At 43.5% G+C, this 18,940-nt stretch overlaps 1 protein-coding gene across 1 annotated transcript in view; it reads left to right on the top strand.

The window, feature by feature from the left end:
• Positions 1 to 355: 355 nt before the first annotated feature.
• Positions 356 to 18,940, top strand: part of SUDS3 (SIN3A corepressor complex component SDS3) — a 35,486-nt gene continuing 16,901 nt past the window's right edge. The window contains exons 1-9 of the mRNA XM_072983662.2: positions 356 to 709; positions 4,923 to 4,992; positions 6,740 to 6,795; positions 8,893 to 8,964; positions 10,590 to 10,609; positions 12,007 to 12,163; positions 13,026 to 13,121; positions 16,223 to 16,284; positions 18,386 to 18,407. Of these exons, the coding sequence (XP_072839763.1) occupies positions 466 to 709; positions 4,923 to 4,992; positions 6,740 to 6,795; positions 8,893 to 8,964; positions 10,590 to 10,609; positions 12,007 to 12,163; positions 13,026 to 13,121; positions 16,223 to 16,284; positions 18,386 to 18,407 (799 nt within the window). The 5' untranslated portion in view covers positions 356 to 465. The remainder of the gene's footprint in view (positions 710 to 4,922; positions 4,993 to 6,739; positions 6,796 to 8,892; positions 8,965 to 10,589; positions 10,610 to 12,006; positions 12,164 to 13,025; positions 13,122 to 16,222; positions 16,285 to 18,385; positions 18,408 to 18,940) is intronic.

The raw sequence follows: 18,940 nt of genomic DNA, 5'->3' as shown, positions 1-18,940 counted from the left end.
GTGAACAACCATGCACAAAAAAAGCTTCAGAGACCCAAGTGACAACTTCCAAAATGAACCCGGAGTCACCCGCAGAACGTGTGTGCTTATATGTCTCCCTTTAATGTATCTATGCTGTCTCTGACTGCAGCACCGATAGGTCGGCGGCGCAGTTTGTTCGCTTTCTCCCCCCTCCCATTTTTTCTACGGGAAGCGCAGTGGGACAAACGGAGGCGGAAGCTCAGGTAAACTCCCTCGCCGAGCGTCCCAGCGTACGGTTGCGCGGCGGCGGCGGCGGGGGGGGGAGGACCCGGAAGTGGCTCTTGCGGCTGCGCAGTGCGGGTCGGTTAGCTGAGGGGAGGCTTTCTGGGGCGAGAAAGAGCGGGTCGCCGTCGCCGGGGCGGCGGAAAAGGAGGAGGAGGAGGAGGAGGAGGAGGAGGAGGAAGGCCCGGGCCGGCGCCTCGCCTCCTCCCGCCCGCTTCGGTCATGAGTGTAGCCACGCTGGTCTCTCCCGCGCTGCCCTCGCCGGGGCCGCCGCCTCCCGCTGCCGCCGCCGCCGCCACCGCGCTGCCCTCCGGGACTGGCCCCGCCGCCGCCGCGGCCATCGCTGCCGCCACCGCCGCCGCCGCCGCCGTCTCGGCCGCCGAGAGCTACGAGGAGGAAGAGCTGGACAGCCCCGCCGACGAGGAAGATGGGGAGCGCAGCGCCCGCGCGAGGGACTCGGACGAGGGTGAGGCGGGAGGAGGGACGCCGCCCTCCCCGGGAGAAGGGGGGGAAAGGGAGGGAAGGAAGGAGCGGGGGGGGGAAGAAAGGGGGAGGAAGGGCACCGCCATCATCATCATCATCCTCAGACCCACCGAAGCTGGTTTGGCGGGTCTCCTTCCGTGGAAAGGCCGGCCAGGGAGGCTCGCCTTCAAGCGCAGCAGAGCCTGGCAGGGGGCTTCCTCGAGAGTAAAAGGCACGCCGGGAGCGGTGCGCGGTCTCTCTCTCATTCGGAAGGAAGCCCCGGTTCGGGTCGGTGAAGGGACCGAGGTCTGGGTCAGTTCCTGCGGCGCTCCGGAGGTTTTGCACTACAACTCCCAGAACCTCTCCCTCCCCCCCCCAAGCCTGTGTTGCCCACCATGATCAAGGACTGAGGGGGTTGTAGTCCAAAACATCACCTTAGAACTGCGGAGCTGGAAGGGACCCTTTTTGATCATGAAGTCCAGATCTTGTCAAGGAGGCCCAAGTGGGGAATCGAACTGCCGGTGGTCAGATAACTAAACCACGGAGGGATCCCTCCGAAGTGCCGAAAGGTTTGCCACTCCTGTCCTAGGGGTTGTTTTCTTGTCAGTAAGTACCACGTGGAGTGGGTGGTATTATTGGACTGCAGCTCCCATCAGGCTGCTGTCATTGTTAGAATTTTTTTTTCTTTTCCTAGTACTCTGCTACATTTTATTACGTAAGTTGAGTTAGGTTAGAAGATCAACTAAAGAGTTTAAATAATTTCTGAAAGTATTGAAGGTTCCTGGGCCGACCTGTGGATCTTGGAAGGGGCTAGAGGTTTAGATATTTTGAATTTTAACTCTCAGGATATTGCATGACTAAGGTTAGTAGTTTATGTAAGACAGTCCAGAATATCTTCTGGTGTTGTTGCTGTTTAGTTGTTTCAGACTCTTCGTGACCCCATACCAGGCCCTCCTGTCTTCCACTGCCTCCTGAAGTTTGGTCAAATTCCTGTTGGTCGCTTCTATGACACTCTCCAACCATCTCGTCCTCTGCCGTCCCCTTCTCCTCTTGCCTTCACTCTTACCCAGCATCAGGGTCTTTTCCAGGAAGTCTTATCTTATCATGAGATGGCCAAAGTATTGGAGCCTCAGCTTCAGGATCTGTCCTTCCACTGAGCACTCAGGGTTGATTTCCTTCAGAACGGATAGATTTGTTCTCTTTCCAGTCCAGGGGACTCTCAAAAGTCTCCTCCAGCACCACAATTCAAAAGCATAAATTCTTCGGCGGTCAGCCTTCTTTATGGTCCAGCTCTCACTTCCATACATTGTTACTGGAAAAACCATCGCTTTGACTATGTGGACCTTTCTCGGCAAGGTGATGTCTCTGCTTTTTAAGATGCTGTCTAGGTGTGTCATCGCTTTCCTCCCAAGAAGCAGGCGTCTTTTAATTTCGTGGCTACTGTCACTATCTGCAGTGATCATGGACAAGGTAAAAGCAGAGGACGAGATGGCTGGACAGTGTCATCGAAGTAACCAACATGAATTTGACACAACTCCGGAAGGCAGTGGAAGATAGGAGGGCCTGGCGTGCTCTGGTCCATGGGGTCACGAAGAGTCAGACACGACTAAACGACAACGAGATAAGGTGGTGAGGCACTCCCATTTCTTTAAGAACTTGCCATAGCTTATTGTGGTCCACACAGTCAAAGGCTTTTGCTTAGTATATGGAGCAGAAGTAGATGTTTTTCTGGAACTTTCTGGCTTTCTCCATAATCCAGTGCATGTTAGCAATTTGGTCTCTAGTTCCTCTGCCCCTTCGAAATCCAGCATGCACTTCCGGGAGTTCTCGGTCCACAACCTGCTGAAGCTTGCCTTGGAAGATTTTGAGCATAACCTTGCTAGCGTGTGACATGAGTGCAATTGTACGGTAGTTGGAACATTTTTTGGCACTGCCCTTCTTTGGGATTGGTATGTAGACTGACCTTTTCCAATCTTCTGGCCACTGCTGACTTTTCCAAACTTGCTGGCATATTGCGTGTAGCACCTTAACAGTGTCATCTTTTAAGATTTTAAATAGTTCAACTGGAATGCCATCACCTCCGCTGGCCTTGTTGTTAGACAAGCTTTCTAAGGCCCACTTGACTTCACTCTCCAGGATGTCTGGCTCAGGGTCAGCAACCACACTATCTCGGTTGTCCGGGACATCTAGATCTTTCTGGTATAATTCCTCTGTGTATTCTTCCCACCTCTTCTTGATGTCTTCCGCTTCTGTGGGGTCCCTGCCATTTTTGTCCTTTATCACATCCATCTTTGCACCTTTAACATCTCCAATTTTCTTGAATAGATTTCTAGATACCTTTCTATTTTTTCCCTCTATATCTTTGCACTGTTCATTTAAGAAGACCCTCTTGTCTCTCCTTGCTGTTCTTTGGAAGTCTGCATTCAATTTTCTGTGACTTTCCCTATCTCCCTTGCATTTTGTTTCCCTTTTCTTCTCTGATATTTGTAAGGCCTTGTTGGACAGCCACTTTGCTTTTTTGCATTTCCTTTTCTTTGGGATGGTTTTTGTTGCTCCCTCCTGTACAATGTTATGGGCCTACATCCATAGTTCATCAGGCACTCTATCCACCAAATCTAGTTCCTTAAATCCGTTCTTCACCTCCACTGTGTATTCATAAGGGATTTGGTTTAGATTATACCTGAGTAGCCCAGTGGTTTTTCCTACTTTCAACAGTTTAAGCTTGAGTTTTGCTATGAGAAGCTGATGATCAGAGCCACAATCAGCTCCAGGTCTTGCTTTTGCTGACTGTATAGAGCTTCTCCATCTTTGGCTGCAGAGAAGATAATCAAGCTGATTTCGATATTGCCCATCTGGTGATGTCCATGTGTAGAGTTGCCTCTTGTGTTGTTGTAAAAGAGTGTTTGTGATGACCAGCTTGTTCTCTTGACAAAACTCTATTAGCCTTTTCCCTGCTTCATTCGGAACTCCAAGGCCAAACTTACATGTTGTTCTTTTTATCGCTTGACTCCCTACTATAGCATTCCAATCCCCTATAATGAGAAGAACATCTTTCTTTGGTGTCAGTTCTAGAAGGTGTCGTATGTCTTCATAGAATTGGTCAATTTCAGCCTCTTCAGCATTGGTGGTTGGTGCATAAACTTGGATGACTGTGATGTTGAAAGGTCTGCCTTGGATTCGTATTGAAATCATTCTATCATTTTTGAGATTGTATCCCAGTACAGCTTTTCCCACTCTTTTGTTGATTATGAGGGCTACTCCATTTCTTCTATGGGATTCTTGCCCACAATAGCAAATATGATAACCGTCTGAATTGAATTCTCCCATTCCCGTCCATTTTAGTTCACTAACGCTCTGGGTGTCAATGTTTATTCTTGCCATCTCCTGTTTGACCACATCCAGCTTACCAAGGTTCATAGATCTTACATTCCAGGTTCCTACACAGTATTTTTCTTTGCAGCATTAGACTTTCCTTTCACTTCCCGGCACGTCTGCAGCTGAGCATTCTTTCGGCTTCAGCCCAACCCCAGCATTAGCTCTGGAGCTCATCCTTGTCCTCCACTCTTCCTCAGTAGCATGTTGGACGCCTTTCAACCTGAGGGTCCCATCTTCCAGCGTCATATCTTTTATCCTTTTGTTTCTGTCCATGAAATTTTCTTGGCAAAGATACTTGCCAGTTCCTGCTCCAGGTGGATCGCGTTTAGTCAGAACTCTCCACTATGGCCTGTCTGTCTTGGGTGTCCCTGCACAGCATAGCCCATAGCTTCTCTGAATTACTCAAGCCCCTTCGCTATGACAAGGCAGCAATCTGTGAACGGGGAACATCTTCTAGAGAGGATCAAAGAGTCCCTGCCTCTGTTTCAGAGAGTATGTGCAAGAGTTCCATTTGGAAACCAATGGAAGGCTGATAAACAGTGCTGGATTTAACAAGTCTACTCAGTATAAATATCAGAAGGATACAGTCAAAAGCAGTGTGTAAATATCTTTTTTGACATTTGATGTGTGAGCCAGAAGAGGTCATATGTCTACTTTTTTAACTTCAGGGTATGGACAGCTTCTTCTTTCATGTACATTCGTTCTTTATAATTGAAGAACAACTGTGCAGTTGTCTTTCAAATAGGCTGGGGTCTAATAAAAACGAGTGGGGAATGTCTGGACAAAAAATGCACTGTTTGGCAGCACTGTTCTAAGACTGTTTTGATGTTCCTGTTGGTCAGATACGGAAGATGCAAGTGAAACTGATCTGGCGAAGCATGATGAGGAAGATTACGTAGAAATGAAGGAACAGTAAGTATTGCTTCCCTCTCTTTAAAAAAATTAACTATTTTCTAGATGGAAAATGTCCTGACAAGAGCGAATGAAATTGATGTTTGTGAAAATCCAGAAAGAAAAATGTAAAGAGTCACATTAGCCCTAGATTCCCTTGATAACAGAACTGTTGCAACTTTATAATTTTAAGTTAAGGGATAGAAAAGCCTCTCTTTTGCTTCATGTGGCCCATATTTACTACCAGCTTTGTGCTCCTGAAAACTCGGAATTCTACTTCTTCAGCGTGTACTCCTCTAACTCCTTTAGCTTCTCTGGGCTCGGTACTCAAATAACACTTCCCTTCCCAGAAGGTTTTCTGTGGTGATCTTAAACATCTGTGCTCTATTGTTTGTAATGTCTGCCATGAGCTTCAACAAAAATGCCATTTAACAGTTCCCGGCAGGGTGTATTTTCCACTCAAATTATTATGTTTTTGCACTACAACTTCCAACCAATCTGGACGTTCTGGGAACTGTAGTTCAAATTAATTTTTTCAGATTGTGAGTGTATTTCCATTCAGGAGCTTCCTACCTTCACTGTCATTATGCTCTGGACCACTGCTCTTCTTGTTTTCTCGACTGCCCTAGAAGGATATCGAATTGCATAACTTTCAGTGTGTTGATGGTCTGTGCTTCTCTATCCTGTACCTTCACCTTTTCTGCCATATCAGTTGATAATACCATCATCCAAATCATGAAGCCCCTCCCTTTAGTCTCCTTTGTATTGTATATTCACTCTGCTGTGTCTGTTTATTTAGTCTATTATATTCTGTTTTTCTACTTCGTAATGGCCACTCCCTTACTTTCTTTCAGCTGGATTAATTGTCTTGATCATGCTCAGAAATCTTCCATTTTGTTTTATCTTCAGTCCTCTACCTGTTGTCCTGACCAAACCATATGTTCGAATCATTTATCAATTCATCTGAATAACCTGTGACAGCTTTCTTGCCTTTTTAAAATCCTGTGTCTACACTACACTAGGCTAGCAATTACCCTTCCCTTTCCTCCCATGTGGCTCTGTAGTGATTAAAAGCTTTTATTTTAGACTAACTGTAGTTCTGTACATTGACTGAACTCTAAACAGCAGTAAATTTGAAGTAGATTGAAAAAAACCAGCTTGATAAAATAGTATATATTTTAGCAGTCTAGACAGGGTAGAGATTGTATTTGTCCTAAGTGTGGAAGGGATTGTCACTCTCGAATTCGCCTTCTCAGCCACACTAGACGCTGTTCCAAGTCCTCCATGCAGAGCACGATACCATAGTCTCTCGAGACTGAAGGATGCCTATGATTTTAGCAGTCATAACATATTAAATATTACTGTGCTAACAACAACTGTAGTTTGTTGGGCTACTTTGTGCTTTTTGCATTTTTCTGGCTCTGTAATAACTTTGTTCCTGATTTTTCAATGCTTTTAAAAGTTGACAGTTTGATTGATATGTTTCTTACAGTTGTCTTATAGCAATTGGGAATCTCTCTTCATTTCTCCATAACAGCAGTTTGTGTAAATAAGGCATATATGCTGTTATGATCCCCAATACCTAAATGTAATTATCGGTACCTCGATGATTAAATCCTTTTGAAGAGGAAAGTATTGTGCTGGGGAGGGGGGACTCTGCTGGAGAAGAGAGACAAGAAAATCACTTGTTTCACTCACCTCTAACTTATTTTTTGTTTGTGAAATCGGTTTCTCCATAACAATTTAATGGAAATTACTCTGTTTCCAGGATGTATCAGGATAAATTGGCATCACTTAAGAGGCAGCTACAGCAGTTACAAGAAGGTAGGGTTTAAATATCTTGCACTCTTTTTTTTTATTGAAGAGGAACATTTATTACAGGTTTCAGTGACCTTGACCAGATCAAACTGTTTAGTTCTTGGAAATTGTACCTTCAGGCACATTATCGTCATTAGAAATGGTGTGATGCCGGGTCAGGAAATTCATCCATCTTGTGCTGTATTGTCTGCGGTGAATGGCAGTGACTTTTGTATTCTTCATCTGTTTCTTCAGCTGCGATAGCTCCCCAACCCCAAAGGGAATGTAAAATAAGGAGAATTGCACTGGAAGCTTTTGGGATCCATGGCTCATCTTTAAAACAAAGAAAGCCTCCCTTGTACTTCATTTTGATAAACTAACTGGAGTTCCTGGCACTTTAGAGTCTGTCATGAGGCAGTTGTGCAATCCACAACAAGTTTTGGCAGTAAGAAATTGGTCCCTAGTTTCTGCAGAGGTTCTTTGTACCTTCTCCTGGATCTTGGGCAGAGAGTGATCTTACCCATCAACTGCAATGGGTGCGTGGGTAAGTGTGCGTGCGCATGCGCACCAGAACGTGAACATGGTTCCTTCTTCGTGCAAAGCTTTTGTCCTGCTGTTGAGCTATATAGTGTCTTCCTACCTCCAGTATTAAGAAATAAATGGGCGTCTCCTTTGATCCTGGCTCAGTGCTTAATTTTGCTGGACCAACTGTAGAAGGCTGCTCATGCTGAGCTTGTATCGCTTGTATGTACGTCTCATTATTTCCTTTACTTTACAGACTTTGGCATCCAAAGGTGTTTTGTTTTAGTAGCCATGGCTGGAGAGTACAGAAAGGCAGAGTGTCAGACTAGAATTGGGTTTGGGGAGAGATGGCTTCAAACTCCCTACACAGCCATGAAGCTTAGCAGGTGGTCTTTGGTCACTTGCTTTCTCTTAACCTTCTCTCTCCCTCAGAGGGATCCTTGGCACATCTATATTCTTGCCTTTCACATCTGAAATGTATTAGTGGATTTGGTTAGTCAGTGCAGTTAGGATTTAGAGACTTATAGCATTGCTATAAAAATATTTCCAGACTCAGCAAATAATGAAGTGCCACATTGCTCTCTCTATGGAACATTAAAAATTGATTTCCATTCTAGTTTTGGTTTCAATTTGAGCAGCACTTCCCAAAATGATTTCATAACTTTATAGTGGATTATTGTGTGTGTTTGTGGCGATTTGTATCCCACTGTTTACAAGTCACTGGCAATGGTGCGGCTAAAAAATATTGTAAATAAATAAAATAAAATAAATAAATAAGTCAGTTATGTACTTATACACTTCCTAGGGCTAATCACTGGAAGAATCTTTCTCTTAACAGGCAAAGAGTATAAGTAATCAGATTCTCAAGTTTTGTTTTCAAATATAAAAGTGACTTTGCTGACTCAGGCAACTTCAAAATCACCAAACGTGCTAATATTATATTGGCACTGGCATCCATTCCTGGTTACTAACAACTTTTATGAAGCTGTAGCATTTCTGTGTTAAAACTGAACAGTGAAAATAATGTCTATTGCCGATTTGCACTTCATTTGAGCCTGTCATCCACTTGTGAGTTGAAGGATGACTGGAACTTCGGGGGAGGCGCTGCTAAAGTTGGGTGGGGATTTTTCCCCTAAAAGAGAGCCTTTGTTACTTATCAAACAAATTTGCCTATATGGTTGTTGTTGGGTTTTGGGGCATCTTCTGAAGGTTTTTCTTCCTGACATTTCACCAGTCTCTGTGGCCAGCATCTTCAGAGGCATCTTCAGCTATAAATACTCAACTATCCAACAAACAGCAACAGAGCATGGACAGAATTCCTACTCCAGTCCTCTGAAGATGCCGGCCACAGAGACTGGCAAAACGTCAGGAAGAACAACCTTCTGAACATGGCCAAAGAGCCCGAAAAACCCACAACAACCATCAGATCCCGGCCGTGATACTTCAGGGATATCTATAGACACTAACCTGGAGGACCAATAGGAATGTGTCTCCTGCATCAGTGGCCTGATAGTAGTGTAGGAATAATAGGTAAGTGAGGAACAAGTGTGCCCTTTTCAAAGGCAGAACATAAGTATCTCAATTTGTTGCATTTTGCAATAGGTACTTTGCAGGAATATCAGAAGAGAATGAAAAAGCTGGATCAACAGTACAAGGAGAGGATACGTAATGCAGGTTGGTGAGCTGGATTTCTCGTTACTGTTTGAGTCTTTATCGGGGCTGAGGGAAATATGTTGCCCATGCATGATGCCAGCTTAGCACTAAGATGTGTTTATCCATGTCATTTTTCTATTCTGAAACTTTTCAGAGGCATAGTTGCATTACTCTCATAGTGGGAAAAGTTATTGTCTGTCTGCATATTAAAGACAAATGTCGTCATAAATTACATAGACTATATCCTTGAATGGTGTCAACTTCCCACTTAGGGATCAGGTTTAGAACCTGGGCATGTTCCTGAACCCGGCTCTCTCTTGAGGTTCCCAGATTGCAGCAGTGTAATCAACGGTAATCAACTGTGGTTAATCACCCCTTACCTAGATGAGGAAGCCCTCAGGATCTTGATGTGTGATGTCCAAGATTGACTACTGTAGTGATCTCTATATGGGGCTACCCCTGAAGCAGACCTGGAGACTTTAGTAGGTGCTAGAATGCAGCTGCCAGAATGGTAGCAGGTATAAGTAAATCAGATCACATCTCCCCTGTCCTGGCTCGCTTGATTGATATTCACCTAGAAAGACTGTCGTGGTTTCGAACCCCACCACTTGTGTCTTTTCCCAAGATCAGTTACCTGCACTGCCAGATTCTCCCAGGCAGTGTTCTTCCAGGTGGCCATTCCAAAGGAGGCCAGAAAATCATCAACAAGAAGTTTGGCCTCCTCAGCAGTGACACCACTGCTCTAGAACAGTGGTTCTTAACCTTTGTTACTCGGATGCTTTTGAACTGCAACTCCCAGAAACCCCAGTCAGGACAACTGGTGGTGAAGGCTTCTGGGAGTTGCAGTCCAAAACTCCTGAGTAACCCAAGGTTAAGAACCAGTGCTCTAGAACACTGGTTCTTAACCTTTGTTACTCAGATGTTTTTGTACTGCAACTCCCAGAAGCCTTCACCATCAGCTCTGCTGGCTGGGGCTTCTGGGAGTTGCAGTTCAAAAACACCTGAGTAACAAAGGTTAAGAACCACTGCTCTAGAATCAGCTCCTAGTTAAGCTGTGTCTACCCCCCCCGCCCTGGATTTAAGGGTCTGCAGAAGACTTGTCTCTTCCGAAAATCCTTTGATAGCAACTTCATCAGAATTTTTAGCCTTGTGTCTTGCTGCTTACATGGAATGCTGCGCCTTTGTGATGTAACTTATTTTAAGATAGTTTTCTTGTTGGTTTTATGACTTTGTGACTATTTCATTTTGTTCTTGTGATTTTTTTTGGACTTCAGATGTCACCACTGTGTTCACTGCTCAGAATAGTGCAACACACTAACGGGGCAGTAAATAAATGAATTAAATAATAAGTAAACAAATTCATCAGATTTTGCAAGCAGGTCTGTAGGTTTGTTTGAGTAGAATGTGGTCTACTAAAGCTTGTGTCAGTGTGCATTTGCTTGTAAGGTACATGGAGGTTCTCATCTGACCCTCCACTCTGTCATTCGCTGCATACAGAAATATTTCAGTTGGTTTTATATTCTGACAGTAACAGTCCTGTTGTCCTCTGATCACCAGTGTGCCTGTTCTAGATTACTCACTCTGAAGTCACATGTTGCTTGCATATGCCTGCAAATTGATATAATTTTTTTTCTCTTTTCTTTCAGAGCTTTTTCTCCAGCTGGAAGTAAGTGCATGCCTTTTTAGTTTTTGTTTTATTCTAGGGTCTTAGTAAAGTGACCAGTTCACTGGTTTGGATTCAACTCCGTTGATTATGGTGGACCTTAATACAGTGGTGCCCCGTATAGCGAGGTTAATCCGTTCCGGATTAACCTTCGCTATACGAAAACATCGCTGTGCGGGTAAGCAAAGCCTATTGGAACGCATTAAACTTAGTTTAATGTGTTCCAATAAGCGTGGAAACTTACCCCTCCAGCGATGTTTTCGCTCCGGCGGCCATTTTGGAGCCGCCGATCAGCTGATCGGCGGCTCCAAAATGGCCGCCGCATGACCCGAAATGGCCCCTATCAGTGTTTTCGCGCCCTCCCCTTGTTTACGGAGGTCGCGAAAACGCTGCGGGGGGGCATTTCGGGCCATCCGGAGGCCCCAATCGTCGCAAAGCGAGTGCGGCGATTGGGGCTGATCCGTATAGCGATCCCCAAAAAGGGATCGCTATACGGATTCTTCGTTAAACGGTGCGCTCGTTAAGCGAGGCACCACTGTATGACTAAGCCTGGATCCAACCTTCTCTTCCACATGTTTTGAGTACGGTTGGTGCCAGATACTTGCTATAAAATATTGTACAAAACTGTTTTTATCCTCAGAGAACAGCTCAGTGACAATGAATGAATGTGCATTTGAGGATAACTTTTAGTAATCTGTAAAGTTTCTGCCACGAGGGTTAGTGTTTATACTATTGTCTTTGGAATGAACATATGGCATATCATAGTTAAGATTAAAAGATTCACCTTAAATGTTATGGTCCTCCTTTTAAAAGGGGGAAGCAGTGATACCTAGCTGTCTTGCTTTCTCTGTGTGTCTGTTTTTGTGTATCTGACATACAGTACGAGATGATCCTCTGGAGATATCTATCAGTAGACCTGTTCTTTGTGATGTTAGGCATGATAAATGAAACCATGGGATATGCTTAAAACATGTGAGAGTGGAATGGCTCTTATCTTCAGACCTTTTTTTGTGGGTTTTTCAAAAGCATGTTGCTGACCATTGTTAAAAAATATATGAGCCCTCTCAGCCTGATGAAGCGGAATGTCTATTACCCACAAGTAAGGAGTTATTTCAGCAATCCCATTGGAAAGACTTGTGTTGAGGCAAGACATAGGGCTGTTTTAATATTATAGCCATCTGGTTGTAAGTTGCCACTCAAAATAAAATTTCCAGTCTTTGAATTAGTCATGCAGTCAGGTCTGTTGCTCATTTTGATCATGAATGTGGATGGTGTCATTTCTGACAGTGTGGATTTATGCTCAAGAAATCTTGGGTACATTTTCTTTGTTGGAAATGCATATCTGATACGGTTCTGCCCTATAAATAATTCTGTATTTTGGGGATGTGGTTCTGTGTCAGACAGAACAAGTAGAAAGGAACTACATCAAGGAGAAGAAAGCAGCAGTGAAGGAATTTGAAGATAAAAAAATTGAGCTGAAAGAAAATTTAATTGCTGAATTAGAAGAAAAGAAAAAGATGATAGAGAGTGAGAAGTTAACCATGGAGCTGACAGGTGGTGAGTAAAAGACCAGAATGCTGTATTTTGTAAGGGAAGGGACCAGTAGCAAAACTCAGGGCCCTGGATCCAGGCCCTGCATCGCCAATGGGGAGGTGCTGACAATGGCTTTTTTCTATCTAAAATTTTGGAGAGCAGCTGTGAATCGGAGGGGACAATAGTCTCGTAGATGGAAAAAAATAACATCATGGAAAATGTCAACTTCTTATACTCTGATTCATAATTACTCAGTGGTACCAGTTTCATTGAAGCAAACTGCCTGCCACCTGTACATTAGTTTGCAGCCTTAATGGTTGAACCCTACACTTGCTCTGCACATAGAGTTGTGTTCAATAGATCTATTGTTTCAGGAACTGTTTTTTCTGAAATTAAGTATGCATTTAAGATAGTTTAGGGACCATTGTTCTAAGTGTCTTGGCATGAAAGAAGGAGCTATAAAAATAAATTCTCTTTTTTTTCCACAACACAACTAGTAAATAATGGCTTAAAAAGCCATAGGCCACAAAGGACTACAACTGTTTGCATAACCGTGATGTATATAAAGTTAAGGAAGAAATAGTTACTAGAGATAAAATTTGGAAAAAAATATATAAACACCAACAGTGGAGAAAAGTTAACTCAGGGGGTGTGAAGGTCCTTATGTATCTTGCCAGTATAATGGTGATAGTAGAAGAAGTAAATTCCCCTTTCAAGTACGGGGAGGCAGTTGATAGTTCACATCAAAATTCTATGCTCTAAAACAAATTCTAAAGGAGAGGCTTATGCCAGTATGGAACCTGTATGTGTGAAGATAGGCAACCTGTCTTGTGTCACTTCTAAACATCTGGCATACCTTGTGGGCAACTTGCTTGTTGTTTTTCAGATTCCATGGAAGTGAAGCCCATCATGACAAGAAAACTGAGGAGGCGACCAAATGATCCTGTCCCCATACCCGACAAGAGGAGGAAGCCAGCCCCCGATATCCTTTCCGTACCCAAGCTGTTCTGTTAAAATCCTGGGAACGGATTGATCACAGAGAACAGGTTTCTCTGCAAACTACCTGGTCCATTAAGCTTTGAGAATCTCCTGCAATGTGCAACTGCAAAGGAATGATGGCCTCACATTGTTGTAAGGCAACAATGTCTTACATTGTGCAATGCCTTACATTGTTGTAAGGCAACAATGAGACCCCAGTGGAGTGGGTAGTGCCTAGGCACCATAGGGCAGTAGCAAAGCACAGGCTACATTTGTAGAAGGACTCAGGTTACATCCTTAGCATCACCAGTTGTAAGGTAGCAGGCAGTGGGGACTGTCTACTTTCTGAAAGAGTGACTGGCAGTCATAGTAAACCGTACCACAAAGTACTCTGCACTCTTAGCTAAGCATGTTGTTTATTTCTCTTCAACTTCCAAGAGCTGCTGCCACTCGGGAATCTTGGGAGTTGGAGTCCAATACATCTGTTGAGCCAGAGAAATGAGAATCACTGCCTTAGAACATCTGCATCACTTAGAGGATGGAGTAGACTATTCTTTTAAATGGAAGCGGTCCTGTAAAATTAGAAGGGAGAACAGCCACTGATCCTGATTATTGCATCTTGATTATTACTTGGAAATGCTGAGGCATGGAGCAAAACAGGATACCTGCCTCACAAAAAGAATAATAGAATAATGGAGCTAGAGGGAGCTATAAGACTATGAAGTCCAACCATCTGCTCAAGGCAGAAATCCAAATCAAAGCGGGTCTGACAGATGACATATATCTAAAGCTCTCTGGATTTAGCCTGAGGAAGCAAAATGTATCAGGTCAGCATCTCTGTCTGCTGCGGTATGTATAAGAAGCCCTCTAAACCAGTGGTCCCCAACTTTGGGCCTCCAGATGTTCTTGGACTACAGCTCCCAGAAGCCTTCACCACCATCTCTGCTGGCCAGGATTTCTGGGAGTTGAAGTCCAAGAACATCTGGAGGCCCAAGGTTGGACCACTGCACCATAGAATATCCAGTGTGGTGAAATGGACACAGTGATGGATTAGGACTCTGGAGAACAGGGTTTGAATCCCTGCTCAGCCATGGAAACTCACTGGAGGAGAGGAACTGGTAAAACCACTCCTTAAATACCTCACTTACCTTGAAAGTCCTATTAGAGTCACTGTAAGACGGTTCCAGCATGACTGCACATAACTAACTAACTAACCTAAGCCAGTAGCTTTGTAATTTTCTACTTCTAGGAGTCCTTTCAGTTTCAGAAACCATCTCCCTCGCCCACCAGACATTCTAGGCTAATGGTTCTCAGCATCACACCCTCCAGATAGTTTGGACTTCAGAATGAGAGCCTTATGCAGACTCCACCTAGAAACCCAACTCTACCTGGGTTGGGACTCCTGTTCAGATCTATTTTACTGCCTTCCAGTGGTGTGCCTCCCAGTATCCATCCCTGATGAGCTTTTAAAGAAGTCCGTAGAGCTGAGTTGAGGGAAAATGTCTTCCACACTTTCTCCATGTGGGAGACAGATACACTTTTTCTTAGACTCGCTGCCTAAGTTTTTAAGTGCTCCTTTCCGGATGGAGGTCATCCAGGAGAGAACTTGTTTCACTTGCTACTAAAGCAAGATTGTCTGAATCAAATGTGTGCTATGAAGTGGGGCCTTCCAGGCTTGAAGCCTGAAAAGGTTTTGGAAGTATGACGTATTTGGTGCCAACTTGATCTTTAAGCAGGAATTAAAACCCATTTATTTGTCAAAAGACTTCCTTGAAGTGGAAATGAAAACTGCTGGAATTGTTTGGTTGATAAGGATCAACACAGTTGCCTGCATTTTTATATTCTAGAGCCTGGGTGCCCAACCCCTGGTCCGCTGCCCAATCTGGGACGGGGCCTTGGCAGGACAGGGACGTGGAGACAGATCTCCCCCCCCCCCGCACTACCCTTCCATGCATGCACCCATGGCCCCCCACATACACTTCTTCAGTTTTCGTTTGCCTGCTTGGAGAGCACTGGGATTTTGAAGACACTCTCCAGCTCTGAAAAAAAAATTTTATTGTGCTGATAGCCCAATTCAGCTGTTTGTCTGCTCAGCACAAAGTCTGCCCTTCCAAGTGAAGCTTTGGTTGCTGATTGATTGATTGAATGTATTTCTAAACCTCCTTTCAGGGCAGATGGTTCTCCACAAACTGTTTAAGATAACACAAAACAACACTGGAAGGTTAAAACAAAAACCTGGTTGGGGCAGGGAACAGAAATGCACGGTTACAAGACAGGAGATACTTGACTTAGCAACACTATGAGTGAGAAGGATCTTGGAATTATTGTTGATCAGAAGCTGAATATGAACCAATGTTGCAGTGTGGCTGCAAAAAAGGCAAGTGCTATTTTAGGATATATTAGCAGAAACATAGTCTCCAAATCCTTTGAGGTTCTGATTCCCCTCTATTCTGCACTGGTTAGGCCTCATCTAGAGGACATTGCACTTTAAGAAAGATGCCAGCAAACTGAAGCAAGTTCAAAGGAAGGGCAACAAGGATGATCAGGAGACTGGAAACTAACCCTCCCCCATGAGCAAAGAGTGAAGGAACTGGGCCTGTTTAGCTGTGAGAAAAGAAGACGGAGGGGAGATCTGAAAGCACTTCTCAAATACTTGAAAAGCTGTCATAAAGAGGAGGAGCAGGATCTGTTCTCGATCATCCTAGAGGGCAGGACATGTAATAATAGACTCAAAACTATAGGAAGCCAGATTTAGGCTGAATATCAGGAAAAACTTCTTAACTGTTAGAGCAGTACAGCAATGGAACCAGTTATGTTGGCAGTGGTGAGCAGTTGAATGCTGGAAGCATTCAGAAGAAAATTGCACAACCATCTGTCAGATGTGCCTTGACGTGAATTCCTGCATTGAGCCTTATAGGCCCCTTCCACCTCAATTACTCAGTCTAAATACCTGTATAATATAATACCATTACACAGAAAAACAGCAACACAGTCAGATAAGCAGAACTAGCTGCAAAGAGAGATGTAGCTCCTGGACTACTTTTATGTCAAGAAGTTTTGAGACCCATTTTTGCTTCAGAGTTACTTGTCCTTAATCTGGATTACCTCAGCTCAATTATCTCCTAACCGATGAACAGATAATGGAGGATCTGAGAACACTCAATAAGGTAAGCATGCTTAGCATAAATACTTCAGGGTGTGCAACTCATAGCCTTTCAAATGTTGTTGGATTGCAACTCCCATCAGCCCTAGCCATCATGCTCAATATTGAGGGATGATGGGAGCTGTGATCTGACAACATCTGGGGGGCTGCAGTGTGGCCTCTGCTGTCTCCCAGGGGCAAGGTAGATTTAATGTTCTCTTTGATCCAAAAGGACTGCTAATCAGTTCATTGTTGATCTCGCTCTCCCTGCCTGGGGATCAGTCTTCTACAAGAGCTGTTCATAAAAAAAGCAGCTTAAAAAACAAAGATACATTTAGAGGGGGTGGATTTGAACAAACATAATACAAATCATTATTTTCATAATAATTCTAAATAATCCCTTCTAAGAGTAGTTCTAAATAACATATGAGAATATATACAATATATAAGGAAAATCCAAATTCAGACCTATATTTTCTAATTCTAATTATTATGTAGCTGCTAATATTTATCTAGCATTTAAAAGTAACTCTTCCTATACTATGATTGTATATCAGCCTACCATTCTAACTATTTTGTGACCATATATTTAGTAACCACCAAGTTTCCCAGTGCTCCTTTCTCTCTCTCTCTCTCTCTCTCTCTCTCTCTCTCTCTCTCTCTCTCTTTTCTTTGATTCAGCTAGTCTGTTAACATATTAATTTCTTCACTTCCCAGTATTCTTACTATCAGTTCCTGTATTTGTGGTATTCCAGACTCCTTCCAGTGTTTCACGAATACTAATCGTGGCACTATTGTTCCTTCCATCTTTTATATAATCAGTTTTTTTTCATAATAATTCTAAATAATTCCTTCTAAGAGTAGTTCCAGATATCATGCCAAAGTATATACAATATATAAAGAGAATCCAAATTCAGACATATATTTTATAATTCCAATTATTAATTATATAACTGATAATATTTATCTAGCATTTAAAGTAACTCTTCCTAAGCTATGATTGTATATCAGTCTACCATTCTATCTATTTTGTGGTCATATATGTAGTGGCCCCCAAATTTCCCAGTGCTCCTTTTTCAAAAGGGAGGAGCAGGTTTGTTGAGAAGTTGTTTAACATTGGATGCTGTCTCTGCAAGGAGGGTGCCACCGTACCCTTTCCTTTCACTCGATATGCTTCTCTGTTGATTTTGCCTTCTACCTTACCCTGTCTTAGCTTGGAGGATGCCTAGAGCTCTCCTGCACTGGCCCCTGGGATGTCTGCATGGCACTCATCCAGAGCACAGCTACTGAACCCTTCACTGTGGCTTCCTACACAGTGGGGGGAACAAACCTCTTGTGGTGGCCAAAATTGAACCCAGCACTGCAAACTCTTGGGGGCCATGATGCAGCAAACAGAATGGAAGGGGAAAGAGTCCTGATGCTTTCTTTAAACACCAGGGACCCAAGTATAACTTGCTCTACTTGTTTTGACTTGTTCCAGCCATATAGATCCCAAAGGATGTCTTGAGAGCATCTGAGAGTCCTGCGAACCCGCTGCTTCTCATTCCATTAGGAGTGTAAAAGAGTCGTGCTTAGCAACATGCTTAGGTGTTTTTCTCCATCTATATGGTTCCCAAGAGAAATGGCTGTCAGCCAGCCATTTGTGGGCTAAAACATAAAAAGAGAGTTCTGTAGAGGCACCAGTGCAGGACTGAGAGTCTGAAAAACGGTGGTTGAAGCTGTTGGACCAGGGATTTCTTGACTTTAATCAACGTGATCAAAGCTCGTCTTTGCATCTGAAAAGTCGCTAAAGCCTTGCGGCTGATCTAGGGCATGTCAAGGCTGTAGCGATTGATCAGGAGGAGTGTCATAGATTGAGCTGACTGAAAAGCCTAATTGATCACATCAACTGTAATGTTTCCAGATACTTGTAGCCCAGAGTGAAATGTTCTACTTCATCAGTTGTTTCATTGAGCAGTTCTCTGTGATTATGGGCAGAGTGTGGAGATTGCGTCTCCTAGCCACGCACCTGGCCGTGCTGTCTGTGAGATTCCAGATATTCTCCTTTTTTAAAAAAGGACCTTTCCAAGTTTTCCATGCAGATAGTCCATTGTCACTAAAGTTGCTTTCCTTTTCTCTCCTTACAGCTTAAATCACCCAAAAGACCAGGTAAGCGCCTCTTGGTTTTTGTTCTTGCCCCTTTGGCAGTTCATAGGAACCTGTACTTCAGTGCATTGCTTTCCATGCTTTCGTTTCCATGTTTCTGTCATGACATACTGGGCAAAAAGAGTCTTGTTTTAAAGATGTGTTTTACTGTGGCTGGTTACAGTGAGCACCATTTTGATGATAAGAGGGATTATATAATATTTAATAAATATAAAACATGCTAGATGATGGGGAAAGACTTCTGTCTGAGATTTTGTCTTGCTGGCTAGACAATGCAGGTAGGTATAGGGCAACATCCTATGTAAGTACATTATACATGGCCACCACTGCAGGAGTATACCGGATACTTTGCAGTTGTGGCCAGGTATGTATTGGGACCAAAAAACGCAGCATCTGCGCTAGAATCAAAAAATATGAGAGACACTGCAGACTAAAACAACTGGAAAAATTGGCAGTAGCTGAACATTCCCTAAAACAATCTGGACATGAAATTCTATTTCAAAACACTGAAGTACTGGACAACACCAGCAATCATT

This window comes from Pogona vitticeps, chromosome 14, assembly GCF_051106095.1.
Source record: "Pogona vitticeps strain Pit_001003342236 chromosome 14, PviZW2.1, whole genome shotgun sequence".
In the NCBI taxonomy this organism is placed as follows: Eukaryota; Metazoa; Chordata; class Lepidosauria; order Squamata; family Agamidae; genus Pogona; species Pogona vitticeps.
The sequence above is the reverse complement of the archived record's forward strand: the minus strand, read 5'-3'. Positions and strand labels throughout refer to the sequence as shown.